The sequence below is a fragment of the Triturus cristatus genome, chromosome 2_2, assembly GCF_964204655.1.
Source record: "Triturus cristatus chromosome 2_2, aTriCri1.1, whole genome shotgun sequence".
In the NCBI taxonomy this organism is placed as follows: Eukaryota; Metazoa; Chordata; class Amphibia; order Caudata; family Salamandridae; genus Triturus; species Triturus cristatus.
Genome location: NC_140582.1, coordinates 991,069,248 through 991,087,610, shown reverse-complemented (window position 1 = coordinate 991,087,610; position 18,363 = coordinate 991,069,248). Strand labels below are relative to the sequence as shown.

The window sequence follows — 18,363 nt, the reverse complement described above, 5'->3', positions numbered from 1 at the left end:
AGCTCAGGTGTGGAGGTTTAGCTGCCATGGGGATGCTGATGGAAAGCAACATCCTGATTTGGAGGGAGAAGCTGTGGCTGTAATCCTGCCTACAGTCGCTATTCTGCTTTTACCCCGTCGACGGAGGAGCCTGCGTGCGATGGTGACAGCGCGGCCATGATGGACTTTACCACCAAAATATAAATCAGGCAAGAGGACAGTTCTGATAGTGGACTAACCGTCAATTTTGAGCGGTCCACAAACATCTGCCAAGATATAATTTAGGCCCTATTTCGTCTTTTTGAGTACTGTTATACGCTTCCTAAAAATTTAGTAGATCTGTGTATTAGGTCTACAAATCTCCACATTATGGAGACTAAGGGTCTGACTTAGATCTTGGAGGACAGGATACTTCACCGAAATATACATTCCATTATATCCTATGGGTTTGATATTTCAGCAGATAGGATATTCGTCACTGTTGTGATGGAGCAATCCATCCACCAAGATCTAAATCAGGTCCTAAGTCTACTCATATAATCAGTAAATGTTGGTTTGACTAGCTCACAGTACAATCTTAAACTCCTAAACCTCCATACCTGTAGACGCTTATCAGTAAATTTGAACATGGCTACTCTGAATCCCAAGGAATTCGTGGAAACAGATATAACCCTTTCATTTGGTACTTTTGCATGCCCAAAGAAAAGAGGCAATAATACATATTCAATGTTTATTGAAAATGTCCATTCCTTGTAAATAAAATGTGAACTGCGATTATTAGACAGATTTATTTATTGAGTTTTATATAGCGCTGGCTAGACCCGGAGGTATCAGAGTGCTTTACATAAGGAAACAGCGTGTTACAAGATTACAAAAATAATTACATTAATTACAGAAATGTTACAAATTCAATACAGGAGTTATTAGCGACCATGAAAAACAAGATCCACAAAAAAGAAAAAAGAAAAAGGCCAGGGAGAGCAGGGAGTCCAAGGGAGGGAGTTAGCAGCAGAGAAAGAGACGAGATACAAGTCTGAGGTCTGGCTGGGTAGGTGATGGCCATTGCGGTGAGCCAGACTCTGTCTCCCCTATAGCTGTTGGAGCAGCTCCACCTGGAATCGGTCATACATTTCGGACTCCGCCGGATAAAAATGAGGATCAGGAAAGGACCAAAAGTCTAGAGTCCAGAGATGGGCTGGCGGAGCTGGAAAGGGTGGAAGGATAGGAAGGGGAGTGAAGCTTTGCAGCCATCTTAAAGTCAGGCAAATCTAGTTATGTTGGTATGGACATCTGGTGGCAGCCGCAGAAGAAAGCATGAGACCCACTCATCTGGCTTGGGAAGGATTGTTGCCAAGTGCGGAGTTGGAAGAGTTATGGCAAGTATCTATAGGCATGATTTATTCTGTGATTAAATCCCTGCACTAAAGAGAAACCACTTCTTTAACCTACAAAGAGTCTATTGGACCCCGGCGAAGCTGGCTAAGATAAAAGTAGATGGGGAGTCCAAATGTAAGAGGTGTGGAGCTCGGGAGGCAGATGATATTCCTATGTTTGCCAGCTGTCCTGCTCTGTAAAGCTTCTGGAGTAATGTGGTTAAGACAATCTCGGACATCTTGGGACTGGAGGTAAGACCCACCTTAATTATGTTTGGTAATGTACAGCAAGGATCGGTATTTGGGCTGCTATTTTATTTGATCCTCCTGGCTAGGAGGGAGATATGTAAAGTGTGGTGCCAGCCCCTATCCCTAACTTGTAGGGAATGGTGGAACTCAGAGAGGTATTTTAGGGAGCTGGAGAATAAGAGTAATTGGAATAAGAGGAAGGCGGAGTCTGGGCCATTGTGGGATCTTTTTGAATCTTACGGAAAACTATGATGTCCAATGATTATACCTCTTTGTCAGCTCTTAATGTATGGCGCTGCGTGGTATCTTTGCGCAGACATGGATTGATAACAGATCCTATATAAGCACCAGAGGCAGCTGAGATCAGGAGGGTGTTTGCTTATTTGAGGTGATATGAGGACAAAAAAAAAGTGATCTAAATCCCTCATAAAATGCAAGAATTCATCAAACAAGACTTACCCTTCCTGATAAAAGGATGGTGTTGTCTGCATACAGTAAAATTGGTAAGGGACATTTTGACAATTGAGGCATTTGTCACCCTTGCTAATTAAATGCTTATCTAGACCATTAAAATAAACATAAATAAGAAGGATGCCAAGACAGATCCCTGGTGCACCCCTGATGAAACACATTGTTGTTATAAGCATTATTACAATGATGAAAAACAAAAACAACTCAAACATGTTAATTGTTTCTAATGTTACTCCTACCTATCAATAATACTTCTACTCTAATGAGAGCATAATGGAAGTATCTTTTTGCCAGACCCAGTTGGAATGATCTAACCCCATACCTTAGTGCATTGTCTCAGGAAGCCGGACTCATTGCATTAAAAAAACTACATGCTGTCTGAGTGTGCAAGCCTGCACACTCCTCTGTTTGCACATCTATCTTCCTTCTTAGGATGAAGATTGAGGCAAGTGGGGCTGAATCTCATTCACAGTTCTTTGCAACTGTTTATTTAATTGAATATGATGTAAATGTATGCCATGATATATGCATACATAACAATGTCAATTCCAGTAAATGCAATGTCAATGTACGCCATAATCTATGCACGAATAGCAATGTCAATATCAGTAAAATCTAGTCGATGTGCGCTATGACAAATGTACGCATAATAATGATAATGTCAGTAAATATGATATGAATGACTGCCATGTTATATGTACACGTAATAGCAAACTTGTTTCATTGCTGTCAAATTCACCCAATATGATCTCCCCATTACCCCAAACAAGTCCTGCGACCCAAACTCAAGCCTACCGATTGATAGGCCACAGGAGGGGTTACACTTAGCCCAAAGACAAATGCACAAACAGGAAAACCCCTGTTCAATCCCATTGATCGTCAGTTACACCACAAACAGGTGCAAGTATATGGGCCCTTATAAAATAAGTTTAGACAAAGGTGCACGTTCCCAAAATACCACAAAATCAGATGCTACATGTAGTTCAGAACACTCAGTCAATTAGAACACAGCATGCACATCACACAGTGATCACGCGATCCCCAAGCCGTACATCTGAACACTTACACACTGGCCCACACTAACACTCCACGAGGCTGAGAGACAACTGTGTCCCACTTATCAGATGGTTGTATTTCTGGCTCATGACTAGGCCTGGATCTACATGCTTTACAAGAATTTATAATCGTTTTATTGTACCTCAAGAACAGTATATATTACTGTCCAAAACTTCTGTACATTAAGACTGTCTTCAGACACAACTCTGTTGATGATCTCCCGGCTGCTGCGATTATTTTAACGAGTGCGTTCCTGTTTTGCCAAATGCCTCTTGTCTTCTTTTTTTCAAGGTAAATTCATATCAGAGCAACACAGCATTCATGATATCTCCAATGCGAAGTGCCTCTCACCGAGTTCAACATGTGCACAGTTTAAGCAATAAAAAACACTGGTCTTATCACAGTCTGCTAGAGATGCGAAAATGACAACACTGCTTAGTCTGGGGGGAAATAGTCATCTCCTACAACCACATAATAAAGCAAGGACATCGCGTTCTGATATGTGTGTACATGGTATTAACAGAGCAGACTACACAATGCCAATGTCTACTAAAAATAAATGTGTACATGGCACATTCTCGAATTAGTGAAAAACGTGTGCAAACTACCATCCATAAGAGATGCTAAGTTAAGAATGAAAACTAAAACGGAGCCCACATATAAATCATATAATTTAAATAACACCCTCCCTGTGGTGGGAGATCCGACTATTTAAAAAACAAAATGATAGCATCATCTGTGTGTAGGACATGATGTGATATGAAATGTGGAAATCAGAACAGAAATTAAACCATGGTTCACCCAAATGGCAGAGGGAGTTTCAGCAACCAAAAAGTGGACTTTTACTAAATGTTTGATAGTAAGCATAGTGTAGGTCGCTTCTTTTGTAGCCAATATTAATTGCATACATGTCAAAATAAAAGACAAAAATAACTCAGTTGTATTAATATAATTCAATGGCAATCTATTCAATTTGAAAACCTGCAAAGTCCAACAGTGTTCTCAATACTGAATACAGATGAACAATATTATTCAATGAATAAATGCGAGTTGACAATGTAGTAATGCCATTATTGACAACAGCCAGAGCTTTCTCTAAATTGTCATTATCAATTTGTCTCAAACGTTCAGCTGCTTCTTGTTGAAAACATTTCTAAATGTCATTATAACTGGCATATATTAAACATTTAGAATGAGGAGACCTCGGACCCAATAAACAATCTTGCAAATCCAAATTTTCTGAAAAGAGGGACAAGTGATATTTAACTGCTGACAATGTTGAGTGTTCCAACCAACACTGGCATAGTTTACCCACATTGTATGTGGTGACATCCCTTAAGTGTAATGACTCAATATACCGGGGGTGAGGCCTGTTTGCTTTAAACCCTGTTGAAGAGTTAATAAATTTAGCATCACTGCCATTGGTATCAATTGGCCATAATAATCCCAGCTCTGAAGCAGAAAGTGAAGAATTGGATGTCCCATTCTGCATCTTTCCTTTAAAGCTTTTCTTCAGTCAAATAAATGCACTGTTGCCAGTTATCAAACCATTTAATAGAGGGAATGGTTGGCATATTTAAATTTTTTACAGCCCAAATCCAGGGCATGTTTGGTAAGCTGTTTTGTTAAAAAAAATCATTTGTTGAGGAATTAGACATGCCCTAAATCAAGCATCAGTGCCTTGGACCTACCAATGATTTGAGTTCAATATTATGTTTCCAATGCTCATAACTCTGTAAGTACAGGTTTTCAATAAACAAGTCAGAATAAATCAACTTCTTTTGTGTGAGCATGTTCTTCTTCAGTAGAACAAGTGTAAGGCACTAATAATAGGAAATCAGGTCAGTAGGAATATGACCGGGAAAGTAAGAGAATGTTTTTAAATATGCATTTGAACTACCTACAGGAAGTGTCCTACAGTGTTCCCACTGTGTATCAGTAAAAATTGCATGTGGAATGCTAGCTCTGTGTAAATAATGATGTGCATAATGATGGTAACGGAACTTCACCATAGTTTACAGAATTCAAATACAATTCCTCATTTTCAAATACAGTGTATGATTCTAATTCAGATAGCATATTAGCAGCATTCCCAACATCCCATTCATAAGAAATGGAACCTGGGGTAATAATGCCATCCATAGCATATGGAATTTGCAATTTCTCTCTGGGAACAAAAATATAATAATGGACCTTATTCCATATAATACCATCACGGGCAGGGAATGCAGTAATGTTCATAAGGGAAAAGTCTCTAAGGACCTTATGTGATGAAGAATGGGGAATAATGACTTCTGCTACTAGTTCTGGAGAAGTATGATCCTGGAGATAGTGTCCATTTAACAACAAAAAGAAAACTGTAACAAATCCAATCCAGGGGAGAAGAAAAACAGGGAAAGAGGAATCCAGCAATAAAACCAAGGAAGAATCAGATATGTCTGTTTCAACCAAAGAAATAGTCTATGCACACCACGCTAGGGGGTATGTGAAGAGTCTGATTTTTTTTAAATAATGTTGATGAAGTAGCCAGAGGCAGTCTGAAAGAAAACAGTGACCTGAGCATGTGGAGTTGATGCCAAAGTCGGTTGGTATTACTCAACTTCATTGCAAGTAGAAAACAGCAAACTCACATCAGAAAAACAGCCTGTATTTCCATCATTAATGGGAACAACTAAAGGTTCGGCATGAGAAGACCCCATCCGAGGAATAGCAAGATTAGGACTACTTACTGTTTGTAGAGGGATCTCCTGCAGGGGATGGAGACGTGACAAGAAACCATCCAGAAACCCTTATAGCCTACTTCGGAGGACTGGCCACGTGGTGTTACTTAATTATATCAATTGAAACTTGTCATTTTTGTTTACAACACGCAAGCGGTGGCAAAGTCACAGTTCGAGTACCATGGACAGCAAGAACAGGCACTGATGCACATAGGACATGTTAAACTCTTTTTTTTTATCTGCAATCTTTGTAGAGACTAGACCCCCAACTTTATTAATCAAGCCACAAACTGCTAGTTGTACCTTCACTCCATCAGTGGCAGGCTATTTAGAACTTAAATTTGAGTTTTCATTCTAGACATCTTGTAATTCCTGTAAAAACAGTGAAACGTTCATTGATGACAAACGACGCGTCACTTTGCCGCTGTGCCATAGTAATCAAGATCTGGAACAAACATTGCAACCCCAAAATATTTTCTTACGGGGTTTGACAACACACAATTTGTCTAGGCAGATTATTTAAAGCTCTCTGAACACCATACACGTGATGGTTCATCTACGACCCAAACCTAATACTCTTGCTGTTAAGCACTGCTTTAAGTCACAGTTCTTTCGTTTCACTATCGAATTTCACTTAGGGTGTTAGGAGGCAGAATAATGCATAGCAACACCCAGGGTGCCCATAGTGTCCCGGTATGCCTTAGAGGCAAAAACCAGGACCTGGTTCAAGTGGAATCTTTAACAACTGTTCGAGCATCAGCTGATCACGGTGGCCCCACCCACAGAAATTGAGAATAAGAATCAACAGCCTCTAAAATATATTTAAAGGCGCCATCTGTAAGGAGTGGTGTGCAATGATCTAAATGGAAAAATTGTAATGGATTAATTGAAACTAAAATTGGTGTCTGTGGTGGACAAGCAACAGTGGAACCATTCAATTCTAGACAAGCATCACAACAAAGAACACATTTTTTGATCTGTTAATAAAGTCCCTGTCATCAATATCGTTTCTGTAATAAAGAAACTGTAGCTGCTACACCTGCATGAAGAGACACAATCCCTCATGAGCTGTTATCATTAACTCTAACCTGTGATCCCGGTTGAGCTTCTTTCAGTTACCCACCTCAGGAATGCTGGCAAAGGGAACATTTTGAGGACTGAATAAATTGAATTTTGTAGCTGAATAGCCTTTGGGTAAGAGTTTGCCATTAGCTGAAGCAGTGACAGCAGCCATTATGTCATCATCTATCCTTATATGTGAACGAATAAGCACAGCCACATGTACAGTCTGAGAAGCCACCTTAGCAGGTTCAGCAGCTAATGAAGTCCCTTCAATGTATATTCAACATGTTGATGGCTCAATTTATGAATCACATGAGCCCACAGCAAAGCATCTTTTAGAGCCGCCACCTTCCCCCAAAGACGTTCATGCTTTATAGAATTTCCTTTAGAATCTCTGAATCCATTCTAGCACCAACAAGGCAAATAATCATTAAAGGCCTGGACGCAGTAATAGGAATTAATAAGTGTGGCAAACTCTGAATCCGTACTCTGCAATGCCAGAACCAAAGCTTTCAATTCAGCCAGCTGAGAGGTACAGTTGTCTAATGGTTGTGTATATATTTTGTGTGTCTTTCATGACACCTTTAACTGCAGCACATGCAGCCAAGTACTTGTACTTAGTACCAACATCGGGCTGGGCTGAACCATCCATATAGGTTATAAAAACATGCTGATCTAGAGACTAAATTTCACTTGAAATTGTGTACCCTTGTTCATACTGGAGACATTCCTTTGTTCTCAAATTAGAGTACAAAATGTAATCAACATCAGCTGTTAAGGAAGAGGCCCACTGGATCAATCTACGATGCAAGATTTTCACGTTTAGGACTCTGGCCTTGGTGACAGCCTCTAAGGACAGAACTGAAGGCACTACAATTATACGTTTCCCTTAGGTCAATGGACGTTCCTTCAAGACAGCTGTCTGAACTACAGTACAAACGTTTCAATCAATACAAAATGCATTTCTGCATTGGAATGTAAATGTGATTTATAATCAATCAGCACTGTTTCCCCTTTATTTAATTAAACTTTTGTGTAACCACTAGAACCCGCAATTATGGGGGCTACTAAACTAGTGAAGTTAACACGAGTATGCAAGTGTTTAGATTCAAGCATGTCTGCCTATAAAATCTGAAGAATATTAGTATGCTCAGAAGTCCAACGGTTATTAGAAACCCATTGTGCATAATAAGGCATGTATGTTCTACCAAAATTTAGAAATCCTAAAAGCAATAGTACCTTTTTTTATGTATTTGGTAGTTGTAATAAAGCACATTTCTCGAAGAAATGTGGTGCCAGGCTTTTGCCTTCATTCAATAATTAATGTCCTTAGAACAGGACACTGAGAAAGGCAATTTTAGAATTCGAAAAATGTAATTTATGTCCATGGTCAGCCAATCCCAGGATTATACGATCCACTCTGTCCAAATGTGCGTTTAAATCATCAACTGTGATGGAAATAACATCAACATACGACAATTCTTTGGAGTCAATTTCTTGTAAAATTGACATCATTTGGGTTGAAAACACACCCATGTGGGAACCTACAGAATAGTTGTTGAGCACCTAGCACCAAGAACGCAGTGAAAGTGTGACTTTCAGGTGCTATATTTTGACAGAAAAAAACATTGGAAATGTCCGATATAGTTTTATATTTTTCTGAACTATATAATTTATTGAGAAGGGGGATGGGAGCACACTGCGTCACCTCATAGCACAGTTCGCTCCTTAGCATCCTGGTAAATGCAGTTCAGTTTAAATGCTTACTTGACTTTATGTTGAAGTGTTTCACCAAAGCTGGTGCAGGTTAGTGCTGTTAATCTCTAGACATGTGTTTCTGGATATTATCCTTCAATCTTTCATCAGAAGAGATAAAAACAAACTTCATCTGGGGTTGCTGAGAAAGCTGCCACAATCCTCTCAGGTCTCTGTACCTCTCCCTGGAACAAAGGTGCATCTCCAAGAGCTTGCCAGCTCAGTGGCTCAAGGGAGCCTTTTTAAACAGAAGGGGGATGGGAGCACACTGCTTCACCTCCCAGCACAGTTCGCCCCTTAGCATCCTGGTAAATGCAGTTCAGTTTAAATGCTTACTTGATTGTTGAAGTGTTTTACCAAAGATGGAGCAGTTTAGTGCTGTTAATCTCTAGACACATGTGTTTCTGGATATTATCCTTCAATCCTTCATCAGTAGAGATAAAAAAAGAATTCATATGGGGTTGCTGAGAAAGCTGCCACAATCCTCTCAGGTCTCTGTACCTCTCCCTGGCACAAAGGTGCATCTCCAAGAGCTCGTCAGCTCAGTGGCTCAAGGGAGCCTTTTTAAACAGAAGGGGGATGGGAGCACACTGCTACCTCCCAGCACAGTTCGCCCCGTAGCATCCTGGTAAATGCAGTTCAGATTGAATGCTTACTTGAATTTATGTTGAAGTGTTTCACTAAAGTTGGTGCAGGTTAGTGCTGTTAATCTCCAGACACATGTGTTTCTGGATATTATCCTTCAATCCTTCATCAGTAGAGATAAAAACTTCATCTGGGTTTGCTGAGAAAGCTGCCAATATCCTCTCAGGTCTCTGTACCTCTCCCTGGCATCATATGTGAGCCTTAGCAAGGCACCGCAATTGAAACACCAATGCACATTCCTGCACAGCATAAACTGTAAAGTCTATGCCATGCAGGAACAGAGGGAAGCAGAAAGACAGGGAGGGCACCACCATGTGCCCCTCTGCATGAACCCCAATGCACTGAGGCCCCAGGGGGGCCTGTAAGGCCCCCTTAATGTTCTCACCACCACACTTTTCATGGCAGGTTCACTGCCATGAAAACTGTAGCGGTGAGGAAACTCAAAATATGCTGCAGTGGCAAAGCCAAGCATACTGCAGGCCTCACATGACTGCGCCACCCTTGAAGAGATCCTCAGGTGGTCCGCCCGCCCACCTCGTAATAAGTCGGTCAGATAGCCGGTTCAGCAGTGCCCACACCACGGCCGCGGCTACTGCGGTCCATAGGACCGTCGTAATCAGCCCCTAAGTCTACTCATATCATCAGTAAATTTTGGTTTGGCTAGCTCACAGTATCAAACTCCTAAACCTCCAGAGTTTTAGATGCTTGTCGGTAACATCAAATGTGACCACTCTGATTCTCAAGGATTTCGTGGAAACAGATCTAACCCTTTTGTTAGTCACTTTTGCCTGCTCAAAGTATTACAAAGAAAATAGGCAATAAAACATATTCAAATGTTTATTGAAAAGGTCTAATCCTTGTAAATAAAATATGAACTGCGATTATTAGGCAGCTGAAGTACATCATTGTTATATGCGTTATTATAATGGTGAAAAACAGAATCAATTCAAGCATGTTAATTGTTTCTAATGGTACGCCTATCTATCAATAAGTCTTCTACTCTAATGAGAGCATAATGGACACATCCTTTTGCCGAACCTGGTTCAAATGATCTAACCCCATAACTTGGTTTAATGTCTCAGGAAGCCGGTCTCAGTACATTAACAAATGCACACTATCTGAGTGTGGAAGCATGTACACATCTTTGCTTGTGCAACTATCTCGCTTCTTAGGATGAATGTTGGGGCCTGCAGAGCTGAATCTCATTCACAACCCCCCCTCAGCATTAATGTTAACTCTGATGTGAAGTGACTCTCCCTGAGTTTAACACGTGCACAGATTAAATGATGAAACAATTGTCTTATCATATTCTGCTAGACACACAGAATAACAATGTTACTTAGTCTGGGGTAAAGAGTTATCTCCTATGAGCACGTAATAAAGCAAGAACATTGCGTTCTGATTTGTGTGTTCCTGGAACTAACAGTTTATACGATGGAACAACATCTACTAAAAATAAATGCAAACATGGCACATTCTCATGTTAGTGAAAAACATGTGCAAACCACCATCAAAAACAGATGCTAAGTTAAAAAGGAAAACTAAAACTAAAATGTAGACCACATATAATCCAAATATCAGCATCAGGTCATGCCCTTCGGACTCTGCAATGCAGTAGTCAAACTCAAAGAAAACTTTATTTGATAGCTATATCAGACAATCATAAAAGTTCATAGAAAAAACATTAAAAGAACATATCCACTAATTCATTGGTTAATAATGTCATACATACGTACACATGGTCTCTGATATGATACATGATTAAAAGAGAAGCAAAAATATTAAACGTATCAGTCAGTACCTAATTTACAACAATTAACCTATACATCTTTATCTGATTAGAATCGATCAATCAAAACATGCTTTTCCTTTGACATAAAACTTCCTTCAGAAAAATTGCAATTCTAAAAGCACTATCCTCATTGTCTAAATATTGTAGTGCAAGGAGAGCAGGTCAACATTGGCGGAGTCCGAGCGTTTTTAAAATTGGTACTAGTAACATTTTTCTTACATGGGAATAGAATCTACAGAAAATAACCACATGTATTTTAGATTGGCTGGAGTTATTGTCACAGGGACAAGGTCGAAGGTTATGAGTTCAATCGTTCATTATGGGTAAAGTAACTAGTCTATAAAATACTCCCAACCTGAATCTGGTTAATAAAAACCTATCATATACTCCAGGCACAAAGGTCAAATAAGGTTGGAGGCTAAAATTAGATAAAACCATCTGGTGGTGCAGGACTGTAGGTTTCAGTATCTCAGAAGACAATTTAATAGAATACAGCAATGCAAGGCCTTCCTTTCGCAATTCTTTTCTTGTTATTGTCCTAATAGAGCTAGGGTTGATAAAGCAGTCAATACGTCCAAGATCTTGTAAGAAGTTGCGGACATACCTTATCCATGGGATCTTTAAGACCCCTTCTAGTTTCAAAATGTCTAGTAGAATATTTCTGTTTAATTTAGCCTCATCTTTGGTCCAGAGCCTGTGCCATACAAGCACGGGCTCAAGCTTTATTAAATCAGAGATAAAGGGTAGTACCAGCTCCGCGTGGCAAATATAGGTTGATGTGCTCTTCGGGACAGATAAAATATACCTTAAAAAATGATTTTCAATGCATTGGATGAGCAACAAATCAGCGAACCCGCAAACCCCTGCGCCATACACTGCTGAAGAGACGCACTTTGCCTTGTAGATTTTAATAAGCTCCTCAGGTGGCCTTTTTCCCAGTTTCCTGGCAAAGTTAGTAAGGGCAGATGTTGTTCTAAGGAGTACCAATTTGTTCGCTGCCACAGTTTGGGCCCAAGTATCATTATGTGCAAATAGGATTCCCAAATATGAGAACCTTTTGATTGCCCCGATCTTCTGACCTGTCACAAACATATCTTTAGATTTCTTCACACCGGAGCCACATCGCATGATAAAGGTCTTAGAAGAATTTACTCTTAACCCTAGATCTTTCATAAAATGGAAAAAACTATCCAGCACCTTCTGTAGGCCTACTTGTGTGCAGGACATCAGCACCGCGTCATCTGCGTATAGAAGGGCTGGAATTGGACGTCCTGCCACCTGAGGGAAATCATTGTTCTCCTTCTTAAGGGCCTCTTCCATGCCGGTGGTATAAAGATTAAAAAGGATCGGAACCAGGACACACCCTTGCCTGACTCCGCTCCTAATCAAGAATGCAGCCGACCGCTCACCCCTTAGTCCATAGCGGACACGCGCCTTGGCATCACTATAAAAACGCTTAAGAAAATCAATGATTGGGACATCAACTCCCATATCTTTTAAAATAGACGAAAGTTTACCGTCGATGACACAGTCAAAAGCGGCTGTGAGATCTACAAATGCTAAAAATAGGTTCACCTTCTTTGCCCTCGTGTTCTTCCCCACCAGGATTGACAGATTTAAACCCTGTTCCACCGTCCCTAACCTTGCTCAAAATCCGTATTGCAGGTCGGATACGACAGAGTTCTCCTCTGCCCAGTCCTGGAGGCGTTCTAAAATAATCCTACCTATAACTTTAGTTACTGCGTCCAGCAAACAAATTGGATGGTAACAACCAGGGTCCTGTCTGTCTCCCTTTTTAAAAATAGGGACAATAGTAGATTCTACCCAGGTCAATAGGAGTTTGGTGCTGCAGCTTGCGGTAATTACCTGGACCAGAATGGGTCCCCACAACGAGGTGTTTGATTTAAATAAATCGATGGGGACCCCGTCTGGTCCAGGAGCCTTACCACCCTTACTTAAGGATAAGGCGCGCTCCACCTTATCCAGGGTGAATGACAAGTCAGAATGGCATAGAGGGGACTTTGAGTTACAATCTTCCAAGGTAAGGTTACAGGTCGCACCAGGGTTACCCTCGCCACTATATGCCCTAGAAAAATGTTGAATACATTCTTCCTCAGCGATTGCAATTTAAATAGAAGGACCGACCTCGCTTGACAAGAAAGGATCTTTAACAATCTTCCAGAAAACTGATCTATCATCCATTATTGAAGCCTTATGAAGGGTCTCCCAGGCCTCATTTTTCAGGGTAGTTTTCCTGGCCTCTAATGCTTTTTTATAGCCCACTCTAGCACTCCTTATATCATCTAAATTTCTAGGAGATTTATGTAACTCCTTTTTTAGGAGGGAGTAAGCCTTGGTAGACCTGGAATCAAACCATCCTTTCGAATGACTCCTGCTGCTAGTACGCCTTAGAAGGGCTTCTTTTATGGCATTGGATATCACCTGGAATGAGGCCATGATGTTGTCTGGAGCGGCTGTCTCATTCAGGCAGGTCCCGATGGCAGATCTGCATCTATCCACCACTGACTTTGTTGTTGCAACCTGGTCCACCATGGCCCAACGCAGGGAATACCCATTTGTTCTTCCAATTGGTATGTTTTCTAAGAGTTGGTCATTCTTAACACCTTTATGTGCTCTACTCGAGGGTAATATCACAGACAAACACAGTGGAAAGTGATCACTAAGAGAATTATCTGAGACAGTAAACGACTTCAACCTATACGCATAATTACATGAAGATAAAATGTAATCTATGGTAGTGTGACAACCCCTGCCATTAAATGTCCAGGGCATGGAGATAGATGGCTGACATAATTCATTTACAAAGCCCAAATTAAGGCTAAAAATTAACTCATTCAGTTGCTCTCCCAGGACAGAGTGACAAAAGTCAAAACACCACTTCGTTTATCATCAATGGTACATAATGCACAGTTAAAATTCCCAGCCAGTATTAACATCAAATCATTTGTTTTATTTTTACAAGCAAATTTCAGCGATTTAGTCATACCTTTTACTACATTTCCAATTTTGTCAGGTGGAATATTATTGTAGAAATTGGTCCGAATGATACGATGTTTAGTATCCAAATCCAAAATGACCAATTGGTAGTAAGGATCACTAACAGACAATGCTATTACCTCCACTTTTAAACTGCATGATATATAGGTACATAGCCCTCCCTTAGCTCTTTCACTCGGACTATCTATGGCTGGAGTGTGGTACGTCCTGTAATCGTTCATATGGATCGCCTCCCTTGACCAGGTTTCTTGCAGGCATAAAACCTCAAATTGCAGTATAAAATACCACCACAAAGAATTATTTAACTTAGAGGAGATGTCCACAATGTTCCATGAAGCAATATTACAGGAAACTAATTTGCCCGTATCGGGGGTTTTAATAGAGGTTAATGGCCTCGGTGATTCAGTAAGTATGTTACTATGTAGGTGGGAATTATCTATGCAACCTACGGGATCCGTTAGAACTACAGAGTCCAAAACTGTTGTCCCTAGGTCCTCATCTGTATGGCCTTTACCAGTGGAAATGGGCAAGGGATCTAACCTTCCTTCCTTAGCTGACCCCCCAAGACCTCCAGTTTCAGACTGAACAGGTGAAGTTGTAGGCTGACGAAACTCCTCTGGATCCAGTCAATCAATCTCTTCCAGAGAGCTCAGAGCATTAAAACGGTTGCTTACTGGTACCAAATATCTGTGTTCCCTATTACCCATAAGATTTTCGCCAGCAGGCGCATGCTATCGTGGTGTGAAATGATTGGGTGGTTGGTAAAAAAATCCCAGTGATAAGATGTTAATGTCATTGGGTTTCTCTGACCCATTACCTCCCCTCTCCAGGATTGTATATACCAGAGCTGGTAAGCTAAAAGTTAGAACAACACAGTCTCCCTTCATAGTTTTTGCTGAGGTGCCCACCCACCCTATTCTCCATACCATTTTAAATTCTGAGAAAAGGGTATGACAAATGCCAGTCCTTGAACTTGGGAAGTGTAATGATTTATTTTTTAAAGTTGACCAGTGTTCAAAGGCATTATGTGGCAGGGGAGGTACGTTAGACAGGATGACTGTGTATGGGGTCGCTTCTGGTGGCAAGTTAAGATATCGTGAGGAATTTGGGGGCTTGTCGCTGTGTTCTTGTGCACAAATATCTCTCTCTACGTCCTTAGCTCTGCTAAGTGTCTTAGGGCCTGATGGTCCTCTTGCTGTAATATCTGAAGTACTGGGATCTACTATGGAGGGTCCTGATATCAGGGCGGGGGGCCCAGGATGGTCAGAGGCATTTGCTGTACTATGGACGATGATGTTAGACAGTAGTCCAGTATTTTGTGGAAACTGTCCTATGAGGTTACCTAGATATCTTTTGCATTGTTTATATAGACAATATTTTGATGTATTCAAATGTCATACAGGAACGTGTTAGTCATGTAAAGGTGGTCCTGAGAAGGCTGAAAAAGCTCCAACTAGTTGGAAAACTGGCAAAGTACTTGTACCACATAACCACGATAGAGTTCCTATGGTATGTTATCGGCTCAAAGTAATATGAATATATGACCAGAAAGTGCTATCAATAACTCAATGCCCTTCTCCATCCACAGTAATGCTCTCCAAAGCTTTTTAGGATTCGCAAATGTTGTCAGTGGTTCATTCAAGATTTTTTAGCCATAATTCAACCAATGACTCAGCTTTTGAGAAAGAGAGTAGCTTTTACTAAGCTAAAGAAGCAGTTTGTAGAAGCTCCCGTCCTGCATCACACCAAAGTAAATGTGCCCTTACTTTTAGAAACTGATGCCTCACATTTCTCCATAGGTGGGGTTTTAGCCCAGATGCATCTAGAAACATGCCAGGTCCACCCCGTGGTGTATTACTCGTGCAAATATATGCCATAGAACTAAACCATCGGCATTTGAGACTAAGAACTATTGGCCACAAAACAAACCTTTGAGGAATGGCGCCATTAATGAATAGGAGCCAGGAAAACTATCAAAAATTACCAAGATCCCTGGAATCTTCAATTCCTGAAATCAGCAAAGGCTTTAACACCAAGTCAGCTATGCTGGTTGTTAATCTTCTGAGATTCAATTTTGCAATAAGATACGGACCAGCACCATTCTTTTACCTTGATGGTTTTTACCCTAATCTTCCCCCTTTTGGATGGCCATAGATATCCTCACTACCTTCACGACAAAAACATCATAAGCGTATTTGGGATATTTTGAAAAAGGCCAGAGGACATCTTAAAGAGGCAAGGACCAAGCCTGAAAAAATGCTGCCAAAATGCATTCTTGAGTACCAACATACAAATTAGGAGATTGAGTTTGGTTGCAACCAAACATTTAACCTAAAGTGGAAATCGAAAAATGAAACCAAGATTCTGTGACCTTTTACCCTAAGTGAAAATAAAAATCCGGCACTTAAACTAAAACTACCCACTACATAGCACATTCATCCACTGTTTCACGTTTCACTGCTCAAATTGTTCTATGCAGAGACCTGTTTGGCAAAACCACATTACCTGTTAAAGTTGATGGAGACAAAGAATATGGAGTGAAGCAAATTTTAGATTCCAAAAGAGTGTGAGGTCATATGTACTACTTAATTTACTGGAAGGGATTTGGAACAGAGAATGGACCCTGGGAACCAGTTAGCCATCTCCATGCCCCTCAATTCTTAAAAAGTTTTCGCCAGCAAAGCCTCTGCAAGCAGGAAAACTACTAAGCTGGCAGTCATTGGCAGGGTGCTGTCACGATCCCTCAAACAATATGCACCATAAACAAAACCTTTGGCCAAAGGAAGCAAAATTATTCACCCAAAGTATGCACCCCCAAATTTGACATTAAAAGCTGGGACACCTGATACATGTTCAGAATGTACGGACAACTGTGATACTCCGCTTACAGGTTGGCGCAAGATGCTTGTGAGGTCTCCACTGCCATGTATGTACTTAATGTGATCAAGACAATATGTAATTCATTGCTCCTACTAATGAAAAATTTAATAAAGTTTGTTTAAAAAAAAAAAGCTGGGACACGGAGAAGGCACTTAATGCAGAATCTTGAGACACAGCATATTTGGAGGAAAAGGTTGCTTTACATAAAACATAAAATATAACTCACCACTAGCAGGTATGTAACTTGAGCTTAAAGTGTGTTAAAGAACAACAACCTATGCTTTAAAAAGCACTAATTTGGGCTGGTCACCAGAAGCACCCCTGATAGGTATTATACTTGATGGAAGAACCCTTATGCAAGAATTTTTTATTCAAGGTTCCAATAGATCATGAAATCTAGGTGGCTATTTTGGAAACCAGATGATGTTTAAGCCACGCTGTACTCACCACACCTTAATGAGCATTTAACATTGCTGAAGCAAGTTGCCACCGTGAGCAAGCCTGAACTTACCTGCGACACAGTCGTGATTACAGGTCGATGATCCGACGTCTGCCTCCTGCAAGCATCTTGGTCCACCTTGAGTAACTTGAAAGAAAAGAAGAGAACAGAAACATAAGACAAGTACTAACTCAGTTTCTTCAATCTCTTCAATTTATGGGAGCAAGTGCATAGTATGTATTTATAATCAATAGCTTTTTCTGAAGACCTTGACAAGCATGAACAATTCCTGATACAGGGCTCCTGATGCCTCACCACAGTCATGATGCTTGTACTGATGATTTTTATGTTTTCTTGGATGTGCCCACTAGAGTTTGATATTTTTTTGCTGAGATGCTGCCCCGTTATGGATGTTCAATGGGGTGCCCGCCTTTTTAGGTCGAGCCTGGGCAGCACATGCGCTGCTTTGCGAGGCATGCTGTATTCAGGTAGGGACTTGAAGCTCCGTCCACTCTCACCCATATTTTTCATTAGATTGTGTCATTGTCCACTGTAAAATGTGGCTGTTCATTTGTCAAAAGGCTTAGTAGTCCCACCTTAGTAGTGCCTTGTCTCATTTTGTAACCCCTCATGGCCACACCACCCTGTTACATTTGTTGTTACTCAGTAGGCTTTAATCACAACCTCTGAGCACTATTTTCTCAAATAGCTTGGCAGGACACGCTCTCTCTTAGCGCTTTTTAAAAAATGTATAGCACGGGCGCTGGCATTTGACACACAATAGGTCTCGCGTTTGCGAGAGTTTGAGCTATTGGCATTGTAAATGACAATGTCTTTTATTTATGTGTTGTTTTTCAAACAGATTAAATAAAAGGCATTATCATTTACAATTCCTTTTTTTAAATCGTCCGAAAAACAACACAT

At 40.6% G+C, this 18,363-nt stretch overlaps 1 protein-coding gene across 1 annotated transcript in view; it reads right to left on the bottom strand.

The window, feature by feature from the left end:
• The window catches only part of SLC2A9 (solute carrier family 2 member 9), a 2,222,556-nt gene that overhangs the window by 2,134,353 nt on the left and 69,840 nt on the right, over positions 1-18,363 (bottom strand). Inside the window, exon 2 of the mRNA XM_085642418.1 lies at positions 17,512-17,586. Coding sequence (XP_085498544.1) covers positions 17,512-17,586 — 75 coding nt within the window. The remainder of the gene's footprint in view (positions 1-17,511; positions 17,587-18,363) is intronic.